This window comes from Sarcophilus harrisii, chromosome 5 (genome assembly GCF_902635505.1).
Source record: "Sarcophilus harrisii chromosome 5, mSarHar1.11, whole genome shotgun sequence".
NCBI lineage: Eukaryota > Metazoa > Chordata > Mammalia > Dasyuromorphia > Dasyuridae > Sarcophilus > Sarcophilus harrisii.
In genome coordinates this window covers 110,945,867-110,960,127 of record NC_045430.1, presented here as the reverse complement: position 1 = coordinate 110,960,127, position 14,261 = coordinate 110,945,867, and the positions used below count along the sequence as shown (strand labels likewise).

Below are 14,261 nucleotides of genomic sequence, written 5' to 3'. Positions count from 1 at the left end.
TCTACTTATTAGATATTTGGAACTTTTTTTTCGTTTGGCTGTGGATAACTTGGATGTTTTCCTTTGAGATTTCCTGTTCTCATCCTTTGAGCATTTGTCAATTAGGAATGACTCTTATTAATATAAACTTGAATAAGTTCCATATATAGGAAATGAATGAAAATAAGCAAAAAGTAAAAAAATAAAAAGGAATGTCAAATGTAAACAATTCAGAGAAATGTGTGAGTATTTATATGAACTAAGGTACAATAAAGCAGAGATAAGAAAACAATATACACTATAACAGCCTTAATATGAACAGAATGAATGTGAAACAAAATTGAACAAAAAAAAATTTGCATTGAATACTAGCCCTAGAATAGAGATGGGAAAATGTATCTTCCCTCATTTGTTGGAGAGGTGGGAACTAGGTTACATTTGCTATCAATTGCATTCAGTTTTAATTCATTTTACTTAACTGTTTGAAAACAAGTTATTGACTATATCACCTCAGAGAAGGATCACTTGGTGTGTGGAGAGATGTATGGTATATATAGAAATGATTTATGAAAACTAAAGGGCATAAATAAAACTTTTACTTTTTTAAAGGAGAAGGTTAGACTAGATCATTTGAGATCTTTTTTTCTAGCTTCAGTATTTTATCATTTTTTAAATCTACAGTGTCCAAATGTCTAGATTTGATATCTAAAAACTCTCCAGAATAATAAAAATGTAACTAGATTGAGGAAGAATATCTTATAAGTGGATCATAATAGATTTTTATATATTAATTTCCTTCTCTAAATCCCTTCAAAATAGTTTTAATCTTAATTATTTTTATAAAAGAAATTTATTTTGTATACATCTTTATATGAATTTATATAGGCTTTACTTCCTCATTTCTTTCTTTCTACTTCTACTCCCAATTTAAGTTCTCTTTGAAAGGGTAATCAAACACTTCAGTGGATTTGTGATATCACTGATGTGAACATTCCTTCCAAGATACATATTGCAGTCCATCCATGTTTGCTCATCTCCCATATGTTTTACCAAAAGTTCCTAGGAATTTCCCTCCACTTTTGGTTGGGAGGAGGGGAGAAGAAAGAGGGAAAGAAAGATTTTCTATATTTCTTCTGACATCAGATAAAAACTCTATTGATTACCTCTTGGTTTTACCAACTTTTTTTCCCAACCATATTTAACTTTAATGACAAACTTAATTCTTATCCTTTTTAGTTCTTATTTATTGTGTGTTTCAGTCTGTTAACACCTACCATGTGCCTCCTCATTGCCCTCTTAAGTGATACTCATTCTTAATGATTTTGAGAGAATAGTGTTCCATGATTCACCTCCATAAAATAATATCTGCAGAACTTTGAACTCATTTAAAGAGCTTTACAATTTATTAAAAGGAATTCAACCCACTCTCCTATTAAATTCTGGACTCAATTTCTTGTACATTTATCCAAGATAGAGACATAATGATTGAATTCTACAAGTAGTCTAATCTAACTCCATAGATATCATAATCTAAATAGTAGGCATTATTCATCCATTCAGTTTTTCCTGTGCGGATAGTTATATGCCTATACACTTTTTTGATTAGTTCTGAGTCTCTTTCAAATTACATCTCTTTTAAAGAGCATGAAAAGTAGTATTTATATACCCACAAATACTTATGTGTCTGTCTTTCTACCTATCTAAAAGCCCACTTACCACTACAGTTGACATAATTATACAATATGAGGTCCTAACCATGGACTAGACTAAAACTTTTTAACATATTTAAGTCTAAGAGATTTGTCATCATTAGCTAGATTAATTAAATTGTTTAAAAGTAGATACAAAATGAAAATTTCACTCATTAAATAAGTAAAGCCAATTGGACATGAAATGCAAACTTAAATGGTAAATCCTCTTTTATTAAAAAGTACATTATTACACTGCCCTATTTCAAGGAATCAGTCCTTCATATTGGAGTAAGAGCCAAGTATTTCCATTTTGATTTTTAAAGCCAGCCATCTAACTAATGAACAATCAGGAAATAATGCAGTGCCACTGAGACTTAAGGGAGAGATTTTTGCCACACATCTCAAATTAATGCTTGTGTAACCACTTCCCACATAAAACACACCTGTTATGAAGCTTATAGTAGAACTGTCACAACAGCTCAATTCTGGCTCTCCCCATGTCACCATGGTAACCCGAAAGTTGTAATACCATGCTGGTAACAGATTGGCTATTCTCTGAAACAGGAGACAAAGACAAAAAAACTACTGAGAGAGAGGGAAAAAATAATGAATATTTTGAGAACACAGGGATTTGTGGAGGGGTAGTTTTGAGGTTTTTTGCTGATTAAAAATAATCAAACTGTTAAGGGTTTAATTTTGCCTTCAGGATTCATCTGAAGCTTTAGCATCCTATTAAGAAAATGCCATGAAGAGAACTTATAGAATAATTTATTATATAAATATGAAAAGAGTTGCCATATGCTCATGTTCCATGTCTATTGAACATTCTCGGAAAAAAAAAAAAAAAAAAAGGTTTCTTTACTTTCATTTTCTTATTCCTCCACTATGATCCATAATTATCCCATTTGTTACCCTCAAATTTATGACTTTCCCCATTCTTTTTCTTCTTTATTTCCTTTCCTTTTCTTTGTTTCATTCTTTAAAAAAGGAAACAAAAAACATTTTCTCCTCTAATTTGTCTTTCTTTGCTCTCTGGACTTTCATTTGTATTTTCTACATTTAATTTTGGTTTTGCCTCCCTCTAGCTAATTTGCCATCTTCTACTATCATTCATGATACTATTTATTTTCCTGATATTTTTCTTTGGTTTCCTTCTTTTTGTTGAAATTCTTTGTAATCCCTTATAGAATGCAAATAGTGGTCATGGGTTTTTTTGTTAAAAATACTGGGATGGTTTGCCACTTCTTCCTCCAGATCATTTTATAGCTGGGGAAACTGAGATAAATGAGATAAGTGATTTGCCTTGGATCTTAAAGCTAATAAGTGTCTGAGATTGGATTTGATCCCAGGTCTTCCTGACTTCAGGCTCAGCACTCTATCCATTGAACCACCTACTTGCTTCCTGTGGAGGTCCTAGGCTCTGCTTCTTAGTTGAGTCTATACTAATCTGCTTTAAATGTTATTATGACATTTTATTAATGTTATTAATCTATGGCCGGCTATACTAATAATGAACCTTTCCACAATAAGTAGCTAGACTAATCCTTGGAGAACAAACATAATTTAGTAGTAGGACCTGCTAGAACTTAGGCTTCATTGATATAGCTTTTGGGATTCCAGGGTCATTTTCCTAACAGAAGGAGACAACAGAGGAGGACATATGAAAGTCTGTGTTTAACAGTAGAAATATTCACAAGTGGGCATTTGGGCATGTTTTTAATCATTTTTCCTGCCTCATTCTTTGTAAGATCAGTGATTTCTATAAAGCTTTTCCCAAGGAAAACTTATGTTTGTGAGAGAATCAGTAGCACAAGAATTGGTTCTATGATGATGGTTGATGGTAACAATTCACATCCTATACTGATTGAAGATTTGTAAAGGACTTTCATTTTAGTCCTTTAAAGAAATTTTACTTTCAAGAAATTTTCAAGTCAAAAAGTTACAAATTCTGAGTACCATCAGTTTCTCAAACAGATTATTGTTAGGTGTCAGGAATTTAGATTAGTTAGAAAAATATCATAGTTTCATTGATGAACTGAGAAAAAAATCCAGAAGAAGAGCATTAACATCCTGTAATCTCATATTTTATTAATAACTTAAAGGACAATCTGAATTTTTTCATCCTTTCCAACATCAAGGAAGAAATGACAATGGTATGCAATCCTAGACATGGTACTTTGAGAATTTTTCTAGCCTACCTTTTTAGAGTCCAGTGATAAAGAATATCAACTATTCCCTGAATGACTCACATGCATCTCTTATATCTTCCTCCAAAAAATAAGTATTATACAGTTTTATTTTAAACAACCTTATGTATTAATATATTAATATCAGGTATATTAATACCTAAGATAATTTAGGGAGTACATGTTAGTATCATAAAAAAGAACTTTGATTAGAAAAAGAAAATTACAGTAACAAACTACTTCAGTGAACTTATAATTTGATTTACAGACTTTTAAAGAACATATTGGGCAAATTGAGATACACACATATATATCTACACAAATATAATAGCTAGAATTAACTTTAATAGTAAATTATAAAAATGTGCAAAGCACTTAATAATATTATCTCTTTTGATTCTCAGGACAATCCTGGGAGATAGATACTATTATTATCCCATCTTACTGATGAGGAAACAGAAGCAAATAGTAGCTAACTGATTGCCCATGGTCACACAGTTAATGTGTAGCTGAGGCTGGATTTGAACTCAGGTTTTCCTGACTTTAAGTTCAGTGCTCTATTCACTGTGTCAATTAAAAGTCTTATTATCATGCATATGTACACATACATATACATGTACGTTATAAGGTAAGAGTAGACTAAATCTTTATTGAATGAATAAATCAATGAATCAAAATATGAAACAGTGTGAGAGTTTGTAAAGGGGCTATTACCACAGAAGCAGTTAAGGAGACAGTTGCAGCTATTTCATAGTAGGTTGTCCATTCTGATATCATTGTTGCAGGATTGAAATAAAACATTTCTACCACATACTTCCTGAATGCCCCTAAGTAAGGCCTGGTCCAGCTCAAAACAACGGCAGTCGGACCCAAAGGGTAGAGCATTAAATCCTTGATTCCAGTGGGGACTAATGTCAAAAAGAGAAAGAGAGGAAGGGAAAGGGAAAGACAAAAAAAAAAAACCCAGGTGTATTAATATCCTCAAAATTTTGTTTCAAAATTTTATGTTTGACAACTGATATATTCCAGAACCAAACTTTTTTCTTATAGTCATAATTGAGCTAATAATTAATATTAATAATATAATGTCTCAATAGGCAAACCAGTGAATTAGCACATCTTATCTGTGACAATGATATATTTGTGCAAATCAGAGCCCCTCCCATTGGAATTTTGATCTGAGAAAGATCAATAAGGATTTTAATCGTGTTCACTATTACCTATGGCAAATGTAACAGGATCTGAAGGTGGTCCAATCAAAGGACCTTTTCTTAGGTAAATCACAACCTGGTACTGGGCACCAGGAACCAGATTTTCAATGATGCTTTTGCTTGAATTAACCTGAAAAAAAAAGATACATAAGGAAGATTTTTAAAGTAGGTACATCATATATGAAACAGAATTATCAATAGTATGCAGAAAGTCTCTGATGAATTACTGATACTTATAGAATTCAGTGCCCTGTAGCTGAGTTTTCAGAAATTAAATGATTTATAGTCCAAGGAGTAATCTGTAAGAAAGTCACAGCTTTTTAAATGATATAAGCACTTGTGTAACAGAACTTTCAATGTCAATTGGAGTTAAGTGTACTAGAGACACATTAGCTGTAATAATAACTAAATCTGTTAAGACCACAAGGGTAACTCAACATCTTAAATTGATGTGTCATAAAGAGATCATGATAACCAAAATCAGTTTCTGGATTCCTGTAGCTTCTCTTCTTTTAGAAGTATGGAATTGTAGAATTATAAGAGATTTTGGAGTTTAGTCCAACTTCCTCATTCTGTAGATGAGAAAACAGAGGTTCAAAGGGCAAAATCCTTTAAAGCAACATGTGTTAACATTTACATAGGGTTTTCTATGTACCAGGCATTTGCAAATATTATCTTATTTGATCCTTACAAAAACCTTTGGGAGTAAATGCTAATATCCCCATTTTACAGATGAGGAAACTGAGATAGAGTTCAAATGACTTGACAGAGCCAGAAATATCTGGGCTTAGATTTAAACTTAGGTCTTCCTAACTTCAGGATCAGCATTCTGTTTACTGCACCACCTACCTACTCACTAGTTTGAGGACATGCCCTGTTTTGCCTTTTCCCTCTTCGTGCCTTTATTTGTCATGGATTTATTTGTCTGGAGTGTCCTTTCTTATCTTCCCCCTGATTTCCTATCTAATCTAACACTGGTAATTTGATCATATAATTCCTTCCATCTAATTCTAAAGATTAATATAATTTGGCTGGAGATTCTATCATTTGATTCAGTGAGGCAGACCCTGTTGGTAAGGGAAGTTAGTGAAAAAACATATCCTTCCCCTCCTTTTAATGAAAAAAAAACATATCCTTCCCATCTGCCTCCTCCAGTGTGGCCTTCTGCAGGAACCTCCATATTCCTACATGCTTCCCTCTTTATATCAGTGGATACTATCAATTAAGAAATCAACAGTCATTTTATTAGATGCCTACTAGGGATAGGCAATGTACTGCTTGTGGTAGGGATTAGAAAACAAACAGGGGGAAAAGTCTCAACTTTCAAGAAATTCACATTCTATTAGGGGAGATCAATACTTAAGTATGGAAAAAATATAAACCATTTGGTATTGCTAGGTGAGGGGATCAGAAAAGACCTCATACAATAGTGATTGAAGTGGGCTTTGAAGGAAACTAGGGCTTCCAAAAGGAAGAGGTAATAAGTGTGCTTTCAGAAAGGAGGGACAATTGATGCAAAGCTATAGAAATGGGATATTATGTGTAGATAATATCTATAAACCAGATAAGTTGGATCACAAAATACAAGAAAGGGAATAACATATATGACTGAAAACTGAATTGTGTTGTAAAAGGGCTTTAAATACCAAATAGAGAAATTAGTATTTTATCTTAAAGATAATAGGACGGTGCTACAATTTATTAAGCTGGAGAGTGACACGCAAATAACTTTGTATTAGGAGAATCACTCAGCAGCAAAGTTCAAGGAGGATTAGGGAAGGGAAAGACTTGAGGTAGGGACATTTATTAGAAGGCTACTATAGTTATCCAGAGATTGATTAAGATCTACATCAGCAGAATGTCCATGTTCATAGAAAGAAAGGAATGAATGTTGTAGAGATAGAATCAACAAATGTAGGCAATTGATTAATATAGTATTGTGGATAACACTTGATCTGACATCAGAGGACATGGATTTAAATCCCAGCTTTGATGAGGATTATCTGTGTGACCTGGGACAAATCATTTACTATCCCTGAGTCTCAATTTCTTTATTTATAAAATGAAGGAATTGAACTTAGATGTCCTCTGACATCACTTTCAGATCTAGAGCTATGATATTATTATGAGAACTGTAGGGTGAATGATAATGAGGAACTGAGGATGCCTCTATGGCTATGAATATCAATGTCTATGATTCTAGTTCTATTGGAAGCCTTCATGAAACCAAAAAGAGTCAGTTGGACTTTTCTCAATATTAGGCCTTTTTATTATTTGGGTCTTGGTTTCCTCATGTCTAACATGATTCCACTTAAGATTGATTCCATGATATTTAATTACAGGGAGAAAATAGAAAAGGCAAATTGTGTCAATTTATTAAGTAATTCGACAAGCAACTTTCTGAAAAGCTTTGCTCAAGATCACTGTAATAAGCCTTCCTTGTTCCCGTTGCTCTCTATAACAACTCCTAATGAGTTCTAAGGACTCATTGTGCTTTGTAACCCTCTAATGTATTTTGTGCTGTTGTTATTGTTATTGAACTGTTTTCAGTTTTGTCTTCATGACCCCTTTTAGGTAGGGTTTTCTTGGAAAAGTTACTGAAGTGGTTGGCCATTTCCTTCTTTGGTTCATTTTAGAGACGAGGAACTGAGGCAAACAGGTTTAAATAGCTTAGTATTCACACAGCTAATAAGAATCTGAGCCAGATTTGAACCCAGGAAGATGAGTCCCTTAGTTCACTCTACTAGGATTCAAGGCAAAAAGAAAATAGCAAAGGAGGGCTTTGAGCAAAGGTTGCTAAATCTGAATCAATAAAAATTACATTCTTAGCAACATCCTATTCTCCTGATTGGATCAATGATACACTCTCCCCAATTCCACTGAGAAACTCTGGCATTAGGTTCCTTAATAGTAACAACAATAATAATATCTAAGATTTACAGTGTTTTATAATTTATAAAGCCCTTTACAAATGTTTTCTCATATTGTCCTCACAAGAACTCTGAAAGACAGATTATTACTCCCTTTTGCCATTGAAGAAACTGAAGGCAGTGAGTCTCCCAGAGAAATGCAGTTAACAAATGTCTGGGAGAAGATTTGAACTCAGGTCTTTCTGACTCCAAGCCTAATTGTTCTGACCTATATTTGCATTCCCTAACATATAACCTCCTACCTTTCACAGAACACTATCAATAAGAACAGCCCTTAAATAGAATTGAGTCAATATTCAAAACAAGTCTCCTCAGTGGAAACAACAAATTTTAAACATGTCAACAAAAATATAAAAACTTCAATAGTGCCAGACAAAACTATTTCAAGATTCTTCTTCTAGTTTCTAATAACACTACTCTGAGTCCATGAGGAGGGAATGAATGAGTCAAACTCAGAAAGTTATTATGCCACCTTGGATTTTTGAAATTTATTTAACCCTTCCCTCCTGGAGTTATAGTCAGGTAGGTTTACACATTAGGATTGTTTTTTTACCTGAGTACAATAATGTTTTTCAAGTCTTTGACTTTCCTTTTGTTTCTGGCAGGTTAGAGACACAACAGACACAATTGTGTTATTGTTGTCATTCTCTTGAGAAGATGTCCAGGACATTAAGGCAGTGGTTGAGCTCAAAACATTCACACGGACATGCTGAGGCTTCTCTGTTAATTCTTCAATCCATTCTCCTAAAGGACCTGCAATATTCAAGAGGGAGTAGGAACTATGTTGAGTAGTTCACACCAGGAGAGATGAAAGTACGTTAGCAATTGTATTTTTTCTATCTTCTTTTTCTCCTCCTTGTCAAAGGTTATTTCAGGGAGGTGAAAGGAAAGAGATAGAGAGCCTTTTGGACTGATATTATCCATATTCCTCAACTGTAACTTCAACACCTGTCCTCAAGGAATTTTCTCTTAAATGAAGAAATGTGAGCTTCATTTACATTGTTTATTGGGTTCTTGAACTTTCTTACAAAGCCCTAACTAAAGAGATAATGATTATTTGCATCTGTATTAATTTATCTGTTAACTAGATAACTGGCACTTCAAGAAGTCATTTCATCAATACTTAGAGCACTCTTACCCTCAGGGTCTTTTGTAGATAGAAATCTGATTAATTTGAGATAGATTCCAATTAGCTTGTATCTCAGTAGTATAAGAGCAGTTAGGAATTTGAGGATAAATAAGGCAGCTGTGATTCTGTTGAATCGAAGGTAGCCAAAAGAGCTGGTTCTACAGAGGGACAGCCTCTATAGTAGGGACAGCCTCTATAGTAGGGACTGCCTGAATGATATACAATCATTTGAAGGGAACTAGAATTTCCCATCGCCCCCATCTCTCTTCATCTCTGTCTGCTAGCTTCCTTGATTTTCTTCAAGTCTCAATTTTTGCTCTGAAAGAAGCTTTTTCTGTTTCTAATTCTTAGTTCCTTCTCTCTAAGATTATCTCAAATGTACCCAATGTTTGTTCATAGTAGTTTATTTATTGTTTTTTCTATTGGACTGTGAACTCCTTAAGAGCAGATACTTGTTTTTGTTTTATTTTGTTTGTTCTTTCTTTGAATTCCACCACTTTGCACCCTATCTGACATATAGTAGACACTTAATAAATTCTTGTTGACTTTACTTAAATTGCCCCAGACCTGAGATTACACCATTAGCATCATTCCCTTGTATTAGAAATTGTTTTGAAAAATTCCCTGCTAAAATAGAGCTATATTTAGTTTTTGTTTTTTACAACCTCTAAGCACCTACTATGTAACTAGTCTATACTAACTTATGTGGGAGAGAAAAGAAAAGTTGGATGTATGATCCTTGTCTTTGATGTGTTCATAATTTGATTGAGGAGCCAAGACATAAAATAGAAAGTGACACAGTGCATGTTACACAGTGCAAGGTAAAATAAGAATTCCGAGAAAGGGAACTGTAATTTTACTGGAACAGTCAGAGAAGAGCTCCAGGAAGAGATATCCTTTGAGTTGAGCTTCTGGGTATACTACATTTCTCAGCTGCAAGGAGTAACAATACTGTATTTGGAAAGAGTTGCAAGTCATCCTAATGCTCTTCACTTAAAATAAATCTCAGGAAATTATGCAGAAATTTTTATTAAATACAATAAAAATAGCAATTTCATCAAGTTTGATAATGAAGACTTGGAGGATTGAAGCCTCATAGCAAAAACCTCATAGAATATCATTTCATTATTGTTTTTGTTTTTGCAAAATAAATAAAAAAGATCTACAAACTTCTTTAAGCAATTCAGTTTTATTTCCATCTCTAAAAAGTGACTGAATTGTTCTCCATCTCTTTTTTCAATATAGAGACTCTCTATAGGTTTTCTCTATATAAATCAAAACTCCATGATTGGCTTTCTGAGAAAGCAAAACAAATGACTAAAAACTTTCAAAAATTCTATAAATTTGGGAGGTTTGGCTAAAAAAAGATATTGTTTTTTAAATACAGCATTTTGTGGTGTGAGCTAGAGGGATCACTATTCTCTGAACTTCCTTTGGGAAGTAAACCTTCCCTGGACTAATTAGTGGATTAGATGAACATTTTTGTTTTAGGTCCTCCATATTTTCTCTTACATCGGAAATTCATTCTAAATACTGTTTAAAGGTATCTTCCAATTACTCTGTAGTTATCTTCTATGTTTCCTCCCCTCTTTTTGTTTGTATCCCCATTACTTATCACAATGTCTGGAAAATAATAAAGCACCTGATAAGTGTTGATTATTATTATAAAAGTTTCACATAAACTCAAAGGAGTGCATAAGGAAAAGTTGGTTTCAAATGAAACTGTAGAGATGGAGACTAGATTTGCGATTTCATGGGTCTTGGAAACTAACAGATAAGAAAATTCCTTCTGCTAATGAAGCTCATCAATTTGAAGTCCTTTAAAGCTAGAATAGTAATATTAAACTTAAATTGAAAAGGGGGGATATCAAGTATCCATACATAAGGATTCCTGCAGGCTGAATATTGACTTAGTTTTTTAAAAAGTAAGACTATGATTTATTGCATTTTTTTATTTTGTTCAATATTTTCCAACTCTATTTTAATTTGGTTCCATATGTGCTTGGGAATGTGTTTGACACTTCTGGCCTACAGCACTGAAAAGCTAATTGACTGACCTAGAGTCACTATATTAAAGGTGGTTGAATTTAGGTCATTCTTACACTGAGGATAGTTCTCTATCTAGTAAACTAATAATAATTGCTCAATATTTTTGCTTCTCAATCATAATTGCCAACATGTATATAATTCTTTTAAGTTGCAAAACCCTCAGTATATATGTTATCTCATTTGATCATCACTATAGGTAGTGAGGTGATGCAGTAGATAGAGCCTGGATCTGAAGTCAGGGAGAACTGAGTTCAAATCTAGCCTCAGACATATACTAGTTGTATGTCCCTGGACAAGTCACATACTATCGGTTTTGTCAATAGTAAATTGAGGATAATAATAGCATCCATCTCAAAAAAGTTTTTGTGAGGATCAAATGAGATCATATTTCTGAAAATTACTTAACATTGTGTTTGGCTTTTAGTAGGTACTATATAAATGCTTATCCATCTTTCTTCCTTTCCCCTTCCCTACAACTTCATGAAGTGGGTGCTATTATTATCCTCATTACATTGACAAAAAAATGGAGGCTGAGATTTCCCCAGGACCATATAGCTAGTAATTGTTCGAGGCAGGATTTGAATTCCATTTTTCCTGTCTCCAAAGCTAGGACCATATTCGCTATGGTCACCCAATTGCCTCTGCTAGACATTTTCTTACCTGCTAAACATTTGATGGGATTCAGCAACTCCAGACCTTGTAGACTTCACAGGGTCCCCTAAGCTCAATAAATAACCTGAAGTATTATCAATTTTTTCCCTTGCATAGCTAACATTGTCTTTCATTGGTACTTACTGATGTAAAAACTAATTGATTTGGCTGATTGACTTCCCCGAGTTTCGCAAGATCCAGAGGAACTAAAAGTTGTCACAGATAATTTATATTTCCCAGGTTCATTCAGTTCAGTGACAAATTCATGTGCTTCCTCATCCACTGTCAAAAATTCAGTAGAGTTTTCTAAATCATAAAAAAGAAAATATGAATTTTATTGTGATTTGAGATTAAATTAAAAATTACCTGGAAAAATATGTATTGAAGGTATGAGAACTGTGGAGCTGCTAATTAAGTTTATCAGGTCAAATATTTAATCTGTCCATCTACTTAGCTACCAAATTGATCTTTCTAAAGCACAGATCAGACCATGCTACCATCCCCTTCCCCAAAAGGGAGACAAAGAGATCTCTATTCCTTCTAAAACAAATCCTCAACATAGCTTTTAAAGACTTTCACAACCAAGTCTCTTCTTACCTTTCTAGTCTTATTGTTTTCTCCCCTCTACATACTCTATTAGATAGTGATATTGGTATCCCACAGTTCCCTATAGAACATGTCATTTTCTTAATGCTAGTGACCTACATCTGTTAATGAATCCCTGTATATATATTGTTTATACTTAGTTGTTTTCATGCTGTTTTCTCCATTAAACTGTGAATTTTTTGAGAGCACGAATTATCTTTGTTTTTCTTTGCATTTGCAGAATTTAGCACAGTACTTGGCACAAGAAGGTGCCTGATATATACTTACTGACTCGATTCTAAGCAAAGGTTGACATAAAGGGATAATAAAGCATAGAATTCAAATTTCATTTTTATAATATGTGCATGTTCAAATCTGTAAATCTAGAAATTGAGGATATATATGTATATATATATATTATGTATATACATATATATGTATATGTATATTATATATATATATACATATATATATCCTCAATTTCTAGATTTACAGATATATATATTCCTTTTATCTTTATGGCAAAATTACTTGTTCCAGATGGAAAAAGGTGACTATTTAGGAAGATCGTCCATATTCCTCAATGAATAAGGAATGAAAATTAACCACAACAGAAGATCCCATTGCTGTTTTAGGATTTATTAAATAGCCTGGAATGTCTTTGAGAATATCTTTAGACATTTCAAGTCAGAAATAAAATATTTTCTGTCATTTGTGACAAGAACATCTGCAGTAAAACTGAGTCTCCATTACATCAAAGTTCATTTCCAGCTGCTTACTTTCTCATTTGAAGTCATGATCTGAAGTTCATGTCACAACTAGCCTTCAAAAAAACCACTTAGCAATAGGATAAAAGGCTGATTGAGTTTTCAAGGGAATAGGCAGCAAGAAAGAAAATTCTGAGCTTTCTACAAAGATCCTATTTTCAGTCAAATATAGCCAAGAGCAGAAAAAAACAGAAGAGAGATGAAAGAAAATCTTGCATTAGTGATGGCTGGCAATATATTTTCATTTAGGTGTGAACCTCAGTTCTTTTCATTTGACAAATAAAGCTAGTAATGACCAACTTATATAGAACTTGACTGATACAAATCATTTTCATATTCATTCCCTCCTTTGTTATTTAAAACTATCTTATGAGGTAAGCATACAAGTAATATTTTCTCCATTTTATAGATGAAAAAACTGAGGCTCAAAGAAGTTAATCCAAGGCCATAAAATTAAGAAGTAGTTCAAAATAATATGTTCTAACACTAAATCCACTGCTTTTTTCATAACAATTATAATAATAGTTAACATTTATATAGTAGTTACAATGTGCCAAGGACTGTGCTCAATACTTAACAATTACCTCATTTGATTCTCACAACAATCCTTTTTTGGAGATGAGAAAATTGAAGTAGACAGATTCTGCCCAGAGTTACATAGCTTGTAAGTATCTAAGCTATTCCTAGTTTTAGACCACTTTATCCATTGCACCATTTTATTCTCCCCACTCTATCACAAAAATGGTGACTCAAAGTTTTAGAATCATGGACATAGAGTTGGAAGGAACCTGTGGGTTACTTAGCCCAACGCTTTCATTTTATAGATGAGTAAACTAAAATCTAGAGAGGTAAAAGAGGCTTGCCAAGATCACATGACAAAATCAAGATTCAAATCCAGATCCTCCAACTCTAAACTATATATATATATATATATATATATATATATATAGTTTTTTCTACTGTACCATGAGTCTGGGAAGGGATGGCTTAAAATCCAGAATGAGTGGACTATTCAGAAAATAAAGACTGAGCAAGTCCCACAAGAAAGTGGATGTCTAGTCTTAAGAACAGTAGTAGCTAGGT

The 14,261-nt window shown here is 33.3% G+C and overlaps 1 protein-coding gene across 4 annotated transcripts in view; it reads right to left on the bottom strand.

Annotated features, from left to right (window-relative positions):
• Nucleotides 1-14,261, bottom strand: part of PTPRO (protein tyrosine phosphatase receptor type O) — a 206,127-nt gene that overhangs the window by 73,529 nt on the left and 118,337 nt on the right. For all 4 annotated transcript variants that reach the window (XM_023504519.2, XM_031938342.1, XM_031938343.1 and 1 more), the window contains exons 6-10: nucleotides 11,971-12,132; nucleotides 8,551-8,750; nucleotides 5,077-5,197; nucleotides 4,571-4,764; nucleotides 2,114-2,225 (exon numbers count right to left, since the gene is read on the bottom strand). In XM_023504519.2, coding sequence (XP_023360287.1) covers nucleotides 2,114-2,225; nucleotides 4,571-4,764; nucleotides 5,077-5,197; nucleotides 8,551-8,750; nucleotides 11,971-12,132 — 789 coding nt within the window. The remainder of the gene's footprint in view (nucleotides 1-2,113; nucleotides 2,226-4,570; nucleotides 4,765-5,076; nucleotides 5,198-8,550; nucleotides 8,751-11,970; nucleotides 12,133-14,261) is intronic.